General features: G+C 38.2%; 2 protein-coding genes across 2 annotated transcripts; both read left to right on the top strand.

Moving 5' to 3' along the window:
- The first annotated feature begins 1,441 nt into the window (after positions 1-1,441).
- LOC104421522 (actin-related protein 4) lies at positions 1,442-11,944 on the top strand. The gene is made up of 20 exons (XM_010033499.3): positions 1,442-1,649; positions 1,838-1,929; positions 2,289-2,465; positions 2,598-2,671; positions 4,181-4,261; positions 4,363-4,423; positions 4,532-4,581; positions 6,819-6,873; positions 7,153-7,230; positions 7,329-7,382; positions 7,835-7,888; positions 7,967-8,027; positions 8,501-8,552; positions 8,839-8,905; positions 10,030-10,092; positions 10,179-10,241; positions 10,578-10,640; positions 10,915-10,979; positions 11,312-11,380; positions 11,531-11,944. The coding sequence occupies exons 1-20, from the start codon at positions 1,637-1,639 to the stop codon at positions 11,574-11,576; spliced, it is 1,338 nt and encodes a 445-aa protein (XP_010031801.1). The 5' UTR covers positions 1,442-1,636; the 3' UTR covers positions 11,577-11,944.
- A 1,240-nt stretch (positions 11,945-13,184) lies between these two features.
- On the top strand, positions 13,185-19,299 carry LOC104421513. The gene is made up of 9 exons (XM_010033487.3): positions 13,185-13,440; positions 14,271-14,444; positions 16,176-16,572; positions 16,669-16,949; positions 17,041-17,109; positions 17,193-17,249; positions 17,707-17,759; positions 17,847-17,922; positions 18,037-19,299. The coding sequence occupies exons 1-9, from the start codon at positions 13,400-13,402 to the stop codon at positions 18,971-18,973; spliced, it is 2,085 nt and encodes a 694-aa protein (XP_010031789.2). The 5' UTR covers positions 13,185-13,399; the 3' UTR covers positions 18,974-19,299.
- Positions 19,300-19,844: the final 545 nt, after the last annotated feature.

The raw sequence follows: 19,844 nt of genomic DNA, 5'->3' as shown, positions 1-19,844 counted from the left end.
TGAAATACATGGACTATAATGTAATGACAAATATTAAAATTATATACAAACGAATGCATTCATTAAAAATAATAGATGACTCTTTTCACTCTTATTTGTGAGGAAAATTGTCCAAAAAATTAGAAATCTATTGGTAATTTGGTTTTAAACATTTTGATTTGGTCAATTTAATCTTAAATCTTTTAACGGTTTATCAATCTAGTCATTTTGGTCAATTTTGGTTGAAAATCATTGATATGAATGCCAACCAACTTACATTACACGATCGGTAGTAGGTGGACAATCTTTATAATTTTTCAATTTTTTTTCTCATTTTCCTATGTCGGTCCACAGCCAAGCCCCCTAGATGGTGTGACCATGCCTTGATCTAGTAAGGGCATCATGGCTCTTGGCCAATGGCTAGTGATTGAAGGCCATGATGCCTTCACTTAGTGCCAACGACTCTTGTCGATCACGGTCAACACAACAAAAAAAAAAAAAAAAAAAAAGAAAAAAAGAATAGAAATTTATACAAGTATTAAAAATTTATAAAAATATTCACGTTAGCATTACCCAGCATGATACATAAACAATTATATTGACATTAGTTATTTCATGCCAAAGTTTACTGAACGGACTATATTAGGAAATCGTCAAAATGTTTAAAATTAAATTGGCTAAATTGAAATATTTATAATTGAATTAACATCCGTTTAATAGATTTATGATTATATCGGAAGAGTTAATACCTTGAAAAATCTCAAACTGGTACATTTATAATAAATTTACTTCAAACTAAGTTTTTGACTATAAAAACCCTAAATCAATATACTCTTAATAAATTTATCCAAAATCGATGTATCTGTGAGAATTTTATTCTCAATTAGATTTCATTAAATTTATTGTTAGATTCCATAAAATTTTATTATTAAATTTCTGAATTTGATAACACATGATATTTTATTGATGTATTAATTTTGGATTTTACTCTCCCTTTGTCAAAATCGTATCAATTTTGTGATTTTTTGTGATATTAATCCAATTTAATAAAATGTATATTTATCATAAATGCACCGATTTGAGAATTTTGACTATAAAAAAAATTAATTTTGATTAAATTTATCATAAGTGTACAAATTTGAGGTTTTTATGTAATTTGTAATAAATGTATTAGTTTATGAGTTTTCAAGATATTACTCCTTTTGATAAGTCCCCCTTTATAATCATTTGTTTTATTTCCCCTTTTTATTATGTGATATATGCTATTTTATTCAATAAGGTACTACCAATTCTTTTATGAAATTTATTCATTAGTTAGATTTATTGATTAATAAATTTTTGGCCGGAGATTTATTAATTTATTAATTCTTTTGATTAATTTTTTTTTTTTGGTCAAAATTTAATTGCTGAAGTTATAAATAAGGGTCTCCCTCTCCCATTTTAAACTTCTTTATGTCAATTTCCAGGCATTTCTAGTTGCTACTGAAGCACAACGGTCGAGGGGTCGAACCTCTCCCTCTCTCCCTCCCTCTCTCACTGCGACTGGGAGCTGTAAAACCCTAACGAGCTTTTCCCCCCGCGAAGCTCGAGATCGTTTCCCGCCCGCTCGCGCTCCCCCTCACCCCTCGCCGGTTTCCCCTCCCGAACCCCGGCGATCATGTACGGCGGCGGTGAGTCCCTTCCCTCCCTCCTCCGCCGCCGCCGCCGCCGCCGCTCCGGCGACGCGTCCTCCGCCGATTCTCAGCTCGACGCCCGCCATGCGGTTTTCTCGTGGTGTTGCTGCTGGTCTCGTGCGGGGCGCACGCGGTCGGGATTGACGTTTGTCTCACTCGCCGGAATTTTCTGTTTCCTCTTGCAGATGAAGTGTCGGCGATAGTCATCGACCTGGGCTCGCACACCTGCAAGGCCGGGTACGCCGGCGAAGATGCTCCCAAGGCCGTCTTCCCTTCGGTGAGTTGTTGCTCTTTTCCTTAGGCGAATTGGAGTGTAACGAGTTTGAGGGACGACAATGCGGCTGCTGCTGTGCCGGCGGTTCTTGGTTTGCGGAAAATTGTCCGTATTTTAGCTCATTTGCACCAATTGAGCTGTCAGCTGAACTGAGTTAGAGATTAGATCGAACCTTTCCATACAGTTGTGCCCCAATTTTATTATTCTGAATCTGTATTTTGTTCCTCTTGGGGGTAAGTACTGGGGGATGTCGTGGACCTCCACTTGTTCCAAGGCATTAAAGATTTAGGGGTTGTTAACATGGATTGGTGTACCATGGTTGTGGTCAAGAGGATTTACGTAAATATAATGCCTTTTATTAGGTCGTGGGGTCGATTGATCAAATGGAAGTTGACGATGCTGCAAATACCGATACAAACTCTGGAGCAGCCATGGATGCTAAGAGCAATGCCAAAACACCTGATTCTGATAAAACTAAGGGAAAGCGGAAATTGTACGTGGGATCTCAAGCTCTAGGATACCGTAGGGATAACATGGAGGTCAGCTACTGATCGTCTACCGTTATTCTGAATGTGACATGGGTGCCATCTAATTTCTTACCAAATCACCTGCAGTGTTGGTGATATGTGGTGTCTTAATGCAATTTCATTGTCCATTCCATTTTTGATCAGGTCATATCGCCTTTCAAGGATGGAATTGTCGCAGATTGGGATATTGTTGACAATATATGGGACCATGCTTTCAGGTAGTTTATAGTCAGCAGGGACACACTTTAGTAGGTTTTATATGTGGCTTGCATCCTTGATCTAAATTTTGCATTGAATAAATGAGTTAATCTTCTCCGGGAGTCAAAACCTGTTCCACTATCACAGTCATGACTATGTTTCCATAACTTTCATTTTTATCTTTTGGTCCTATTCCAGCAAAAGCTGGAATTTCCCATCTAAGCCCTGAATACCTTTTAGTAAAAGGTTAGTTTACTGGGGCTTAGCTTGTACTGTCTAAGAATGATGGCTATGAGAAATGTAGTATGTCATGGGCATAACATGATCAAGAACCAATATATGTCACTAGCATAACATGATCAGGGAGCTCAAAATCATGCCATGTATAGTCTATTGAGGTATTATTGAACTTGAGCTGTTTTCCTGTGGGATTATATCCATTGTACGGGCTCTATATGAATAGAACTCAGCTATCTGATCATGATCAGAAAATTCAAAATTCATTGGCCAATTCTTTTGGTGGGTATGATAGGGTTATGTTAATGGCATTCAGTAGTTTACCTATGATGCCTTATCCTACTATAAGTTTGCATCATCTTCAAACTCAGATTGAGGTTAGTTTTGTACTCTGGGTCCTGTAAATGTTAGTTTTTGCTCCAAAGTTCTTTAACTCCTTCCGCGATAGAGTCCAAATGTTACGCAAGACCATGATGATACTATGCCAGAACCCAGTGGGTTCACTTTAGAGATTTTTGCAGAATTGTTGTCTAAGAGGTTGGAACCACATTGCTAGATTTAAGCATGAGCTGAAGGTTGCCTTTTGCTGATGATTTAGTGGTCAGATGATTGACCTCTACATCAAAATGAAGCGCTATATTGCAATAGCCTAATCATTAGCTGGAGAAGAGGGACTAATGAAAAGTTGCTTACATATTCCTAGAATAGCCAGAAATTAACTCTGTTGTTGGATTATATAACTTATGTAGATAGACCAGTGTTCATCGGATCCTTCATGTGCCTTGATCCTTCTTTTGATATTGAATGATTGTTTCTTTCAATCCAAGTTAATTTGCCAGCATAAAACAAACCCCCCTCCCCCCAAAAAAAAAAAAAAAAAAACCCTCCCCACCCCACCCAACATGCACACGCGCACACATACACACACCTACCACTGACCAGTCAGAGAGAGAGGATTTTAAGTGTATAAATTCTCATCTTTCATCTTCGAAGTTTTAAAATAGGCTGGAAAACTAGTGATAAAAATGAGGTGGCTCAAAGGATTTCTAGATGGTCTCTTGTTTTTCGATGTATCTGGTAACTTTGTATTGCAATATTTCCTTGTTCCTGCTCTCCAGTCTCTGCTAAGAGAGCAGCCCTGGTATGTGGATTAGTCCTACATCTGAAATTTGTTGAACCTCTGTCTCGTTTTCTTTTCAAGAAAGTTATTGCATTTTTCAGTTTAATGCAGTTGTATTCTCTAGTATTTTAGATTTTTGATGTTTATTATGCCCGGTCCTTTTCTTTTGCAGGGAATGTCTTCTAATTGATCCGACAGAGCATCCAATGCTTCTTGCGGAGCCATCTTCCAACCCTCAGCAGCAACGAGAAAAGTAAGTAAATTGGTAGAGAATATGAGGCTGATGCATGCCAGACTGCCTTACCCAATATCTTTGTGCTCTTCATGATTGAGCTCGATTTACATAATTGACAGGGCAGCTGAGCTTATGTTTGAAAAGTATAAAGTTCCTGCCTTGTTTTTGGCCAAGAACGCTGTATGCCCTTGATCCTTCCTTTGCTGAACTTATTATGAACTTATTCTGTCCCTTGATTGTATGTCGCGTCACATATGTGAGGTCCTCATTCAGTAAATGTTCATGCAGGTCCTCACTTCTTTTGCATCTGGGCGGGCCACTTCCTTAGTAGTTGACTGGTACAATTTTTGACCTTCAACTCTTGATCTTATTCAGTTCTCTGTCGTTGCCTTATTTCTAATTGTTGGGCTCTCTCTCTCTCTCTCTTTTTCCTCCTCTAATTTGTGCAATTTCGAACTTGTAGCCTAATTTTTAAGTTTTTTGCATTACTCAATTTCACATGCAGAATTAATAACATTTCTGCCTTGTAATTTTAGCCTGGATGGTTTGACTTACATCTTTTAGTGGCGTAGTTGGTTTTGGAGAACATTTTCAGGGCTCTTTCTTTACAGAAAAATTTTCAAATTTTATATTTCACTTGTAACATTTCTATATTGTAATTTTAGCTGGGATGGTTTGACATACATCTTTTAGTGGCTTAGTTGGTTTTAGAGAACATTTTAGGGGTTGTTTGTTTACAGAAAAAATTTCAAATTTATTTTCATTTACATGTTAGGAGGAAAATGATCATGGAAATGTGTTTCGATGCAATGGGTTTTCAGTTTTCAACTGAACAAGGAAGTGGGTGTTTTCCTTTTTTTTTAACTAGAAGAGTGAAAACGGGTTTTAGTTGTTTTTAATTTTTCATCTCAAATGACAACGCAACTTCTCTTCCATCTCTCTCTCATCTTGAGTTTTTCTTCTTTTTCATCAACTATTCCACAGTTGTTCGTTTCAAGATAAAGCTTTATTTGAAACTTTTAAAGGAGCTTGAAGCTTCCATAAACCTGTAAAGCTTCAATCTATAAACCTGTAAGGCTTTCAAAATATTTCAAGCTTCAAAAGAAACAAGAAAGAAAAAAAAAAGCTGGTTTGCTTAATTGAATCTGGAGTTGAAGCTGGAGCTTTAAAGCTCTGAATGATGACGCCCAAGATCTTCTCTCTTCCCTTTGTTAGTGGTCTGATTCTGAAGCTTTGGTTCAAAGAAGTTGTAGCACTGTTGGAGCTTCAAGAATCTTCACATAAGATTTTGCTAAAACGGTGAAAGAAAATCCAAAGAAAATTATCAAAAAAATAGGAAATAGAAACCTGATTAGCAATTTTTTTACAAATACTTTCAGGAAATAAGAGAACATTGAGAGTGTGTTCATCTTTTGTTTAATCGATTGAGAATATTGGCACATAGCACAACTCTTTTTATCGTGAAGATAACACCACCAAACATGTTTTCAAGAAAACAGAAAAATGAAAATGAATACTGTTTTCCTTTTCATTTTTACTGAAATGATTTGGCATACCAAACGAGCCCTTCAGTTTTCATTTTCATTGGAAGTTTTTCTATCTGCACAAATTTGTACTTATTTTTTGTCTTTCATCTCAAAGTATGCTTTAAAATCAGTTGAACGTTTTTCATAGATTTTGGATTCTAGTTTCAGCTTGAAAACAGTTATGAAATCTATCTTGTTATTTTCTATTTTTTTTACTAAACCTGTTTTTCACCTTACAGAAGTACCGAAAGCGGGACAGGCTACTAAAACAATTTTTGACTTTTGCCTATAGGAACTAGAGCATTTTTAATAACCAAATGCACTCTACAAATGCCGTGTTTTGTTTTTGTTCAAGTTCAATCCATAGAATTGCTGAACTTGTTGACTTGACTGAATATTAAACATATAGAGTTGCTTGGTCTTGAAAATTGTGCATGTCCTTTTTTTTCCCATGTTATCATATGCTTCCACGAAGTATAAGCATTCCTGGAGATTTATTCAGTTTTCAACTCATCCAATGATGATAGGAAGCACTCACATAGGAATAGTGTAACGACATATATCACCAAATGACAGCTCACATCTCCTTAGATGGAAAAGCATGAGAAGGAAGCATATGTCATTGTACATACATACTTGCAATATTATAATTGTGACAAACAATTCATTATTGGAGAACTAGGGCTAATTTGACCTTTTGCTGGACTTTTAGATGATGTTAGTCCATCTTGTGTAGTCAAGAGTTCGAGGTAAAAAATGTCATGGACAAATGCATGATTCTCCATGGAACTGGCCTATAAAACAAGTTATATGATATGCTCATATGTTGAGCCAGGCTCACAAAGTGATGGGTCAGTCTTTTGGGCAGTCGAGCTACAAGGAATCTAGTCGTAGGCCATGGCTTTGTGTGATGGAGAGATGCCTTTGGAATAATCTCTAATTTTTTTAATGTCTGCTATATATTGCATTTATTTACCTCTTTCTTACTAGATTGAATATTCTTCGACTGCTTGCACTGATTCATGTCAATGAAAAACTGAAATTTTCAGTGGTGGAGGATCAACTACAATAGCTCCAGTACATGATGGTTATGTTCTTCAAAAGGTGCCGTCCTTTTTCAGCCTTTTCAAATTGTCAATTGTCAAACGGTTCCTTAGGCAGGAGCGTTTGCTCTTTCCCTTATATTATCAACACATATAAGTGTAATATAAAGGGTCGTTTCCCTGTGCAATAGTGTTTCTGTTGTGATAAGATGACAGATGCTACCTTCAATGGAGGTTCATCAATGTGCTGGGCTACTTGAAGTTGTTTAGTTTATTTTGGGAAGCTTCTGCTGGGTTGTTTTTGGTACTTTTTGCTCTGACAATATTCATGCAATGATAGGCTGTGGGGACTTCACCTATTGGAGGAGAATTTCTAACGGATTGCTTGTTGAAGAGCTTGGAAAGCAAAGGTATCAAGGTAAATACTCTTTTCCGGGAGTTCATGTTGTGCTTGCCCTGCACATTTGAATTCTTAGTTCCTATTAGGTCATAAGCATTTCCTATTTTGTTCTGCAGATAAAACCAAGATATTCATTTAAGAGAAAGGAAGTACGTCCGGGAGATTTTCAGGTTGTTTCTTGCTCATTTGCATTTTTCATCTACTTTTGAGAATTAGTATTTTTGGTGGTGTGACTATTTTAGCCCTGTCCTGAAAAATGTTTTCATAACCCCTTGGTTTTGGTTTAGTGGTTAAAAAGCGGACATATGTGTGTAGATTAGGCACACGGCATAGTTTGATTCCTCGAATCACCCAAGTGTAAATGATCTCATGTTTGGCTACATACCTGAGCTTTGGCTCGAGTTTAACCTGGTCCATGAGGTTAATGAGTTTTTCATTACCCTGGAATTCCAAATCTCCAAAGATATTAACAAAACTTTTTTTTCATGCAATTACCTTTTATTGCCCCCATATGTACGTGTTTTGAGCCTTGAGATCAATCCTCAAGGCTTTGTATATATTAAACTAAAGGCCCAACTCGAGTTGCTTATGTTATCATTTTCTTGTTTTGTTCATTCTGTAGCCATTTGATGTTGATTTTCCAAACACTACAGAAAGCTACAGACTATATTCCCAGGTCTGTCATTTTCTATATATAATTTCTAGTTCAGATGCCACATGCTCCATATTGCTGCTAAATATTCTCCTGTGACAGAGGGTAATTGCTAGTGATATCAAGGATTCTGTATGCCGTGCTCCAGATAGTCCCTATGATGGTACTCAATCTTTGGCTTTGGTTTTAGTAGTGTTATAGAGTTGGCATGCCTTTGTCTCTTTGTAATTTACCCTAAAAGTGAAGATTGTCCTCTGTGTTCTTTTTACTCATCCAACTGATAATTCTCGGCAGTTCATATGTACATCTACTGGTTTTATCCGATGCATGTATACAGCAGTTATCCCTCTGCATATTTTTTAGTAAGCCCACTGTGATGACTGGCCATGTGCTGCTTTTTGTCCAAGCTGCATTCTCTCAGCCTAATGAAAATTTTCTTGAGATAATCTGCTGCTTTAGGAATTCTCAAAAGTTACTCAGATACATCTGCTAGTTATTTAATATGATTGATATAATAGTTTTCGTTGGCAGAAAGTGTGTATGGGAATATTGTTTTCATATGAAATTTCAAATCTTGACTGAGATACATCAGCTGGCAATTCGATACATTTGATATAATTCGTTTTCTTTTGGCAGAAAGTGCATATGCAAATATTCCAATGACCCCATATGAGTTACCTGATGGCCAGTGAGTCTCTTAATTCTCTGCTCAACAATTTATTGCTATAAGATCCTAATTTGGGCCATCTCTTAAAATTTGTTCTGTCTAGCATATAAAATCCCCTTACCTTTTCAAAATCGTTGTATGCTAAATAGAGCACTATAGCTGAGAATTTCCATGTAGCTGCAGCTTAATAGAAAAGGCTTCATTATTATGCTTCATTTGTGGCCTTTTTTGGTGATTTTGTGGTGCTATAACTGTTCAGAATCACGCATTTCACTTCAGTCTTGCATTGTTCTTCTGCATAATGCAGGACAATTGAAATTGGGTCTGACAGATTTAAGATTCCTGATGTTCTGTTCAATCCAACCCTATCTCAGGTAGGTAGCCAGTTGACTTTGATGCAAATTTTATATGTTTCTTCTTTTTCCCCGTCAAAATGCTTGCTTGAGTCTTGTTTTGATAATCTATCATGAACATAATTTTTTATACAAATCCTTAACAATGACAGACTTGGCTGCTATGGTTCTACCTTATAAGAAATGCGCATTACGCTATGCTTGGCACCAAAAAAAAAGTGTGGACAGGAAAAGAGGGAAAGAAAACATGTAGATTCAAGTGTTTGGGAGGTATAGAGAGAATTGAGGTTGAGATTTTCGGGGGCAAAAGAGTTTTCCCAGGCCCACATTTCGAGGTCATTTCATTGGTGGAGAAAAGATGCGGAATTGGCCATTTAGTTTACCAACCCAAAGAATCATATTTCCCCTCATCTTCTGCACCTTCACTTTTTATCCTTTCCAAATGAAATTGTTCTCTCCACCTCCATTTTTCAATATCTCCGTTCTCTTAAAAATCTTAGGTTCTACGATATTCCTGCTTTTGCCAATTGAAGAGTTCTGTGTGGTTAGGTCTCTGTACTAATAATTTTTGTAAATACATCCATGTCCTTAGTCATCTGCCCAGCTTTTTACCTTAATGAGTTCTGTATGAGGCAATTTCTTTGTTATGAGATTTTTTTTAACTGTATATGAGGGTACCTCATCTCTTGCCTTCTTTCATATATTTGTTACCTGACTACCTCTTTCAACTATGGGTTTTCAGAATGTCATTACTTCCTGAAAGTAGACAGATTTTTGGCTTTTAATTTCCTAAAGAGTATGTTCGTTCAGCTTAGTTCTCTGTAAAAGATCTTAGTAGTTAGTACAATTTTGAAGCCTCAGCTATATGGTTTTGCTTTTGTATCGTACCGTAGACCCCATGGTTGATTGAGTCTTTAAGTCTCTTTTTAGGTAGAATTAGGCATTGCATGCTCATGAATGTTCATGCCATGTTCCCTGATTTTGTAATCGCTTAGATCTTTAAAATGTATTATGCATCTGTATCTCTGTGTCACTGATTGTTGAAGAAATGGGTTGGTATTCTTCCACACCAGTTTCTTCAGATATGCTGTTTCTTTGGAATGCATCTACTTATTTAGGATTTTAACTTTGTATGTGGAGAACAGACAATTCCTGGTATGGAGAGTTTCTCAGAGTTTGCTCCTTCTGTTCGTGGATTATCCCAGATGGTGATTTCCTTTTCCTTTGCCCTTTGTCTAGATTGCACTTTTCAAGTCTCAGGAAATTCTCTTGCTAAAACATCCTATTTTTGCAGGTTATTGAGAGTATTAACAAGTGTGATGTTGACATCCGAAGAGAACTATTTAGTAGTATTCTGGTAAAATGTTAATCAATTCTGGTTTACCTAAGCTTGAATCCTCTAATTTTAGTTTGGATATGCTAAGCATTCTTTATTGAATCCTTCAACATGCTTAGGAGGGATGCCTTTCTATATTGTGGAAGTATACTTTGCGGTTCTATTTTGTAAAATGGGAGTAGTTTTGGCAGCTCTTTATTTCAAAAATGTGTTGAAATAGGGAATCTGCCATGTGCATGCAAGGGATGCAACAGTTATACTATGCAGGGCAATGTGATGGCCATAATATGTAGACCAATGCTCAACTGTTTATAAATTCTTGAAATGAGGTTGATTTTTTCATTCATCTCTTTAAAGCTTGCGGGTGGCACTGCATCGATGCAGCAGTTGAAGGAACGTCTCGAGAAAGACTTGCTAGAGGTATATATTGCTTAAGTGAATGTATACTAAAGTTGTGAGTGTTGAGGGAACGGGTCCCTATCATGTATTACTTATCTCTAGTACGAAATACAATTTTGGAGTTCTATGGACTCTGTGTATCTATTATTTATTTAGTACATTTGTTTCTATTGTTATTCATTGTTTGCAACAGTTGATAGACTTGTGAGCTCTCAATTCCCTCAATTAATGCTGAATTTGTCCTGTTGAATAAGATCATTGAACCTTTTAATTCAAGAGAGTTCTCCATGTGCAGGAATCCCCTCAAGCTGCCAGAGTAAAAGTATTGGCCAGCGGGAATACAACTGAAAGAAGATTCAGGTAGTTGGAACTTTCCCTAAAATTGTTCTCCAAGACCTACTTCATGTACTACCCTTGCACAGTGCTAGGATAGAAAGGATATACAAGCGAGAAAATAATATCTGAAAGGGATGGAACAATATAATCTTAGGATTCGAAAGTGCTCAGAAAGAGTGGCTTTAGTTGTCAAGGATCACGGAAGCTATGATGTCAGCAATCATCTTATATGTCATACGCTGCAATTGACTACCATCGTCTCCTAGCAGTTGCCCAGTTCCCTGGACAATTGTTTTATGGTGTTTTTTAATGAGTTGTGCCTATTGCTCTCTTGATGCTGAGTATGTGGTGTGCAGTGTTTGGATAGGAGGAAGTATATTGGCATCTCTCGGATCATTTCAGCAGATGTGGTTCTCAAAGACGGAGTAAGTTTTGGATTTAAGGTTCCAGTTTTCACCTATAGCAGTGAAGTTGCTCTTTTCCAATTTATGAAGTTTGGATAACGAGAGAGTTTTCAGAAGTTTGCATATTCAGTTTGTTCTCTGCAGAGCACTAAATTTGTGTATTCAATTCAGGTACGAGGAGCACGGCGCGTCATATGTTCAGAGAAAATGCCCGTGATTTGATACTTTCGGTGCTTCTACAATGTCTAGTGTTGATTATTATAGGATCCCTCGAATTCCTCTTGTCAGAGTGGAAGAAAGATGCTTGTGAGATTGAATCCAATTAGGGTCATGTCGAGGTTCTCGGATCGGAAGACGCATTGTGGCCAATTTGATAGGGTTTGGGAATTAATCAGTCGTAGCTTCTCATCTACGAAGCTCGGAATAGCTCAGCTGTGGGGACTGATCTCATCGTTTGCTCTCGTGGCTTAACTGAGGGTACACTCAATGTGTGGAATCCTAAGTTGTAGTTGCTGTATCTTCTGTAGGAAAATTTAACAGGGACTTTAACCAATTCACGCTCTCGAGCTGTAAATGTCGTTCTTTGGTGTCTCGCCATCTTTAGCCTTATTAGAGATCCAAAACGTCAATGGAACAATCCGGCCGAGCCGAGCTGAGCCATCGTCTGCTGCTGTCACAAGAGCTGACTGCTCGATCAACGATGGGCTCGGCGGGTGCAAGAATTTCGCAATCCCGGGACTGCTGTTTGGAAAGATTAGGATGATCTCTTGTTGGGAAGATGAAGCTTCAAAACGAGTGTAAGAATCTAGACCGTTTTGACTCTTGCCACGGCCATGATGATCCGTCCGGACCCCGCAAAAGATTTGCACCGTCTTTTCCTCATCGGCAATGACGTGAAGTGCCCTCCGCGCTTTACGCAAAATCTCATGTTTGGAACGTGAGCGAGCGACATCTTGACGTAAAGTGCGCGTACTGAAACGGGTACGACTAGCACGTGCGCTGCTTCCCTACACGCTATCCACTCCCCTTTTAATCTCCACCGTCCGCGGGGCCCCCTTTAATCCTCGCCGTCCCCGCGTAATCTCGCCACCATTGGTCCCCCGCGATTCGCCGCCTTACTTGAAAATGACCTTCTGTCGACGGATGTCACCGCGTGCAATTTATGAATTTCATTTAATTTGTGCTGTGTATTGCGTGCTTTCCCTGTTGAATTCTGATTAATCGATTGTACAAATAACATTCAGGTAAATGCTTTTAGTAGAAATTATTTGTAAGGAAAATGTTTAAAGGATTCGTTTTCCTTATTTTCTTTAATCCTAAATGAATAATTTTCAACAAATCAAACACAGGATCCAAAAAAATAATTAGTAGAAAATTCTCCTACTCAAACAAAGACACTATAACCATCATCTCCCCAGCTCTTCAAAAACCCTAAATTGATAGTAATACATTTACTATTCATTAATTTTCATTATATTTTATCGTTAAATTATTAAGTCAGGATGTCTATTTATTACAAGTATATTTGTTTTTTTTTTACTTTTTGTGGTATTATTTCAATTTAATAGAAAATAATAAAGTATATCGTTACAAATACACATTATCACAAACGTATGAATTTAGAATTTTTCACAACATTAACCTTTTTTATTTTATTCGACAAAAAAAAAATCCTATTTTCATATAAATTTGTGGAAATTCAGGGCAACTCGGTCATTTGCTTGACCCGGAGTGGGCCAGGAATTCGACACGACTCGGACGTCGGTCCAATCAGATGCGCCCACGCGGGGGGGCCCCGCGCCTCTTCCACTAAATGAAAACCCACCGACTCGCTCGTCCCGCGGGCACGAAGAAACCGAAGCCGCGAGCGCTAGCGCTACCCAACATCCAGGAGAAGAGAATCTCATCCAATTTCCGCTCCCCCGGCAAGCTTCCCGCATTCGCGCCGGAAATTTCTGGTCGGAATCCCTCCGGCTGACGTCTCGATTCCCGATCCTTCTTTGAAGAGCGCGTGTTTGTTGGCTTCCGTAAGCTTCCGAGATGCAGCGGTTCGTCGACGACGTCCTCGCCGTATCCAAAGAGTGAGTTTCCCTTTTCTTTTTCTTTTTTTGGGTGAACGAATTCTCGCCGGAGAAGATGCCGCGCTGTTGATCGGCGAATTGGTTACGGATTCGCATTCGCATTCTGGGTTTTTCAAAGAACCGTTTTACCGTCGAATTCTTGGTTCTGGCTGAGTATCTTATTTTGGCTGCACATGCCATTGTGCGGATGAACTGTTTGATGGATATTTTCTTTAATAAGGGAGTGGTTGTGGTGATTCCGGTTGTCTGCTGACGCTACCCCTGTGTAATTTCTTTAGTTAATTTTTGAGCAATTACTACGGTGGGACGGGCATATTCCTTCTTCTTTTTGATTCGTCTGGGTTTTTACAGTCCTCCTTTCGCGGCGATTTGACGTGGGATTTGCTTGGGACCTCATATTTAGCTCCCTGGATTTGATCTTGTGGCGATTTTATCTGTGAAAAGTTATAAATAAATAAATAAAAACGAACCCATGATTGGTTTGGTTGAAAAATCTTCGATCATGCCGTGTTCTTTTTAAAGCTAGTTACAGAAAGGTTTGATACCCTCTTGTGATTACAATTTAAAAGGGAAAAAAAGAAAGTGAAAAGTGAATGAATTATAATATTGCTTCGGTAGAGTTGAGTATCGTTTGTTCGACTCGGGAGCTTTATTGTTTATGACCTTCAGATGCTGTCATTTTGGTTTTTTTTGTGTCCATTAGCATCTTTGAAATTGGCCTGACTCCTCTTAATTTTATGGACTCTAACGTTAAGTAGATGACAAAACACTTTGGTACATGGAGCGCTTGCTGAATCGATAGATGGGCATGTTTGTTGGATGCACTGCAGGTCGGTTAAGACTATCACCTATGAATCTTTGAACAACATCGTGAGGTTCGTGAATGGAGTGTCAGCACTTCTGTTGACCATTTTACCTGGAAAAGCTACCATCTTAGAAGGTATGAATGGATGGGAGCTCAGGCCAACTTTCAGTGGACCTCGGTTGCCCCGGTGGATGGAACAGTGAGTTTTCTCCTTTGTGTACCATGAACTGATTCATTAATTCTGAATAAGAACTTTTTCCATAATAGATAAGAAAAAGTATGTAGTTTACTTAACCAAAAAGTATGTAGAATTTACTTGTATGCATGGCCCTGTGGAGTGTTTCCCTCTATTTTGTCTTGAAAAGCAGTGGGAAATTTGAATTATAATTCTGACAGTAGCACAGGGAAAGACATAGCCAAATGAGTTGTATATAGAACTGAAGTGCTATTGTCATTTTGCCCTTTTGGGAGTCTGAATCTGTGGCTGTTGGGCAATGCTCATTCATCCAGTTAACAAGGGCCACAAACCTTTTCTGGTCATGAAGGTCAAAACAATATCATTTACTTTTCCTTATTCTCTATGAAAAAAACAACATTTGTGATAATTGATTTAGTTCTTGAAATAATTGCATGAAGGAACGAACAACTCTTGATACACTTTCATCTTTGATGATTCGTATATAAGATCCTTCTATTCTTTATTTGCAATTTTTAAGAATGTATATGGGTTTTTAAAGGGTGTCCTCGAGGCACTCATTAGACAAACAAATAGAGAGACTTTCAATATTCGAAGCACTAACTCTGCTGATGATGCATGTAATCAATGCCTTAGAAATTGAAATGGTCCTTGTATGTCATGCTTGAAAAATGCCCTAAGGGCACTCGTCAACAAAACTGTGGACATATGTATCTTGTAGCTTGTTTGCTTTACTCCGTTGCTCTCCCGTCTCTAGCTGTCATTCCACACAATTGTCATGATGCTTCAAATGTCACTGAAAATTTTACATATTTCACGAAGAGAGTGCAGGACAATGTTTTAATGGATTCTAGTTATGAATAGAGATGTTAAAATGAACAAAACCATTCTTAATTGAACATCTATAACTGTATGCCATCTTTTTGTACTTCAAAGTTAGTTACTTGTATATTGGTTTGAGAAAGTGAGTTGACAAACTGGTTAGAATTAGATTTATTTATCCTAGAAAAAGTCTTTTGTCATTGCAAACGTGTTATTTATGTTTTTTGTCTGAAAGGAAAATGATTGAATTTGTGCAATTGGGTTTGCTCCTGTGGAAAATGTCTCTCACTCCAATGAAGTACACTTATATTTTGACAAACTGTTTACCATACACACACATATACCTGTATATTCATATATACATAGTAAAGAAAAGGTCCTGTTGCTTCCGCACGCAGCACGATGGTTGCTGGTCAAGTGTCCTTGGTTTGCATTCACTCTTTCAACATGTTTTGACCTTCATTTTCAACACATGGACCAACATAGACATGTAATTCTATGTATACTGCATTCCTGTGATTAATATTTGTTGTCTGCTACGACCCTCATTTATTTTATACATGTCTACAACTAAGATCTGTCATGACCATAAATTATTGGATTTAAAAAATAAAATATTGTAATTAGTATAATTGTCGCTGGATAGAGTAAAAAGACTTAAATTAATTATGATTTGTCCATGGTTGGATAAATGAATAATAATAGGCTTTTCGTCATATTGATAGACTGGTTAGATTGAGCTTAGTTTGTTCCAGAGAAATTACCTTACCATTGCAAGTGTGATATCTAACATTCTGATCCGAAATTGCATTAAAAAAAAAAAAATCCTTTAGGTTATGCCTCTGTGTATTTATATTTGTTTAACCGTAGGGATAATACCATAGGATTTGACTTCTTCACCTTGTATTGCAGTGGTGTGTCCTCTTTCAATCAGTTTGTACACAATCTCGCAGTTGATTCAGATGCTTCTTCAATCTCAGACTACTCTTCTGAGGAAGAAGATATTAATGAAAATTCATGTCCCTCACCATTATCTCAAAGCTCCCGATTCTCCAGGGCAAGCTCCTTGTCCAGACATGAAAGACATGGAATGGGTTGGCGAAACAGCATATTTTCTCTGATTTTGTTCCCTGTCAAATTATTTCTGGCAACACTAGCTCGTCTACTCTTCTTCCCCTTCTATAGGAAAGTGAGGACATCCTCATCTGAAAGACAAAAGCCTTCAAGTTCAACTTCCTTAAATAGGGTTCAAACTCTTAAGGATTATGTTTTTCAGCGTACTACTGATCGGAGGCGTGGAGTAATTGAGGTAGAGGAATGACTAGTAATCACCATATGTTGGAGATGATCTTGGCTTTGGGACTCATCCTTTTTTCCCTTGCTTATTGGATTTATTGTTTTATAGGATCTTCATCTAGCAATGGAGATCTTCATAGAGGCTATATTTGATATAGTTCACAAGGCTGCGCACTGCTTGCTTTCGCCAGCTGAAGTTAGTAGAATGCTATATGGATGGATTTTCTCACACAATATGGTCAATCATAATAACCATGTAGTTTCAGAATCCTCGGTGACCACTGCAACACCGGGAGAGAATGATCCAGCTTTGTCACAAAGTAAAACTTCTTTTCATCATTCTCTTAATACAGACGCTCGGACATGTCAGGATGTGATAACCGAGCTTGGGTAAGGGCTATGTACTCCATTGATACCACATTGATTTTAGTTCCTAGGAGACTCTTTAACTTTCTTTCCTTTACCTTTAAACCTATTTCAGGTATCCATATGAAGCAATTAATGTCATCACGGATGATGGCTATATTCTCCTTTTGGAGAGAATACCTCGGTATGTTTCGGTCTTGTTCTAATTTTTCATCTTTAGAACATATCCCCTTTTCCACGTTGGCTTAGTGTCTAATTCTATTGCAGACGTGATGCAAGAAAGGCTGTATACTTACAGCATGGCATTCTGGATTCATCAATGGGGTGAGTTAATATTCTTATTCATTCTGTGCCGTCTCACAAGCTTCTTCCTTTTTCAAATAGTAAATGCAGTTGGTTGATGAGTTTGTTTGTCAAAATTCAGTGCTTCTCTTTTGTGTTTTTACCATTTCCCAATTTTTTTAGCATTTCGGCATTTAGTGTATGGTGATATGCAAATTTATTACACTATGGGAGAAAATAGAAGGATTAAGCTCTTTAGAGATATGTGTGGCAATATCAGTTGAAAATAAGTTAAACCAAAAAAAAAAGATTCAAATGAGTATGAGTTGACATATCTTGGAAATGGTAGTATTCAAGTTAACTATTCTAGAGTTATTCATTACAGTATTACCGGGAACAAGATAAACATAATATTTTATGAAGATGATCTCACTAAATAAATGGACTTATATCAAGTTGAGATGCATATGCATTGATTTATTCTTCTTTTTTTGTCCAGTTGGGTTTCAAATGGAGTGGTAGGTTCTCCAGCTTTTGCAGCATATGATCAAGGTTTGTAAATTAACTGGAGAATGAGCAAGTGACCATAGGGGCTCTTCCTGAAGCTGAATTCTTTTTTATCTTATTATTTTCTGACAGGTTTTGATGTTTATCTTGGGAATTTTCGAGGACTTGTATCTAGGGAACACGTGAACAAGAGCATCTCCTCTCGACAGTGAGTTACATATTGGAGTTGATTGTACATTTCATTCCTCTTTTTGCATTTTGTGTACTTAATTTAGGATGTCTAGCATGGAATTTATAATTCTACTATCTTCAATTAATGCAGGTATTGGCAGTACTCCATTAATGAGCATGGGACTCAGGATATTCCTGCAATGATAAACAAGATTCATGAGGTTAAAACATCTGAGTTGAAGCTCAGCCAACCTGATCTCGAAGAAGAATCAAATGAAGATCAGCCATATAAACTTTGTGCTATCTGTCATAGCTTGGGAGGAGCTGCTATGCTGATGTACCTCATTACCAGTCGAATTGAAGAGAAGCCCCACAGGCTCTCGAGATTGATTTTACTGTCGCCTGCTGGCTTTCACGGTGACTCTAACTTAGCATTTGCTCTGGTGGAGCAAATATTGCTCATATTAGCTCCTATATTGGCCCGTTTTGTGCCTGCATTCTACATACCAACCAGATTCTTCCGACTGCTGTTGAATAAGTTGGCACGGGATTTCATTAACTACCCTGCTGTCGGAGGGCTTGTTCAAACACTAATGAGTTACGTTGTTGGTGGGGATAGCTCGAACTGGGTAGGGGTGTTGGGGTCACCACATTACAACATGAATGATATGCCTGGCGTGTCGTTTCGCGTAGCTCTCCACCTGGCACAAATGAAGCGGAGAGGAACTTTCAAAATGTTTGATTATGGAAGTGCATCTGCCAACAAGGAGGCCTACGGATCTTCAGAGCCATTGGATTTGGGCGAACATTACGGGCTTATCGACATCCCTGTTGATCTGGTCGCGGGAAGGAAGGACAAAGTTATTCGGTCATCCATGGTGAGGAAGCACTACAGAATAATGAAGGAATCCGGCGTTGAAGTCTCCTACAGCGAATTCGAGTATGCTCACTTGGACTTCATTTTCTCACACCGTGAAGAGCTGTTGGCCTACGTCCTGTCTCGCTTGCTGCTCGTTGTGCCCAACCAAAAGCATCAACCGAGCCAGAAGGCCATGAAGTTGAAGAGGAAAGCACAGGTCAGTTCCTAGTGGTGGAAAAAAACCCCGAGCCCCAAGAATTGCCATTGTGGGATCAGGGGCTTTACATGTGTTGTATCTTTGATGTGCCAGTTTTTTGTCGCACGCAATTGTAGTCTAGTGATGTGTCCCGGTTTGTACAGCTAGTGTAAGCTATAGAGGATATAGACAGTACATGTCTCGGCAAGCTTCCCTGTCAAGTTTTTGTTGTCAAGGGAGGTGAGGATAAAGCTGTAATAGGTTGTATGCACCGCCGGTGTTGTTATTTTATTGACGGTTTATTGGACTATGGTCTGCTGTTCCTAAAATTTATTCACAGTATGTTGTTGAGAGCTTCATCTGAAGGCTGTATACTGTCTAAATAGTCATTTCCTTATGAGAATCGAACGAGGCGTCCGCAAGCACCCCGTGTCCGTGTGCAGCTTCTGTGTTCTGTCATTCTTCACCTTTCTAGGAACCCCCTATACTTGTGTTAATGGTTCTTACTACTTTCTCTTTCAGTGAACCATAAAGATGAAATTGGTTCAATTAGGCAATTGTCGGTATTGTTTCCTTTCCTGTTCTTGTCCCTTCCACGCATCTAAGTAAATTTGAAGTAGATTTTCTGAAATCGATCACCAGGTGCAGAGGGCCAGTTGATCGGCGGTTAGTAACTTCGAAAAACAAAATAAAGGGCACTTCTCATTTCCTTAAAACGAGAGTAAACTAACGAGAAGGCCCGTGGGTTATGTATTTCTTTCAAAAAATTACAAAATGATTAAATCTATGTCATTTAGATTGAAGGTGGCGAGATAAATAAAAAATGATAATCTTTTGGGCCCATTTGGTTCGGCTTGGAGAAATACTCTTGGGAGAATGTAAATACATTTAAGGTAAACGTTTG

The sequence above is a fragment of the Eucalyptus grandis genome, chromosome 2 (assembly GCF_016545825.1).
Source record: "Eucalyptus grandis isolate ANBG69807.140 chromosome 2, ASM1654582v1, whole genome shotgun sequence".
Lineage (NCBI taxonomy): Eukaryota > Viridiplantae > Streptophyta > Magnoliopsida > Myrtales > Myrtaceae > Eucalyptus > Eucalyptus grandis.
Note: the sequence above shows the minus strand (reverse complement) of the source record. Positions and strands in the feature narration are given on the sequence as shown.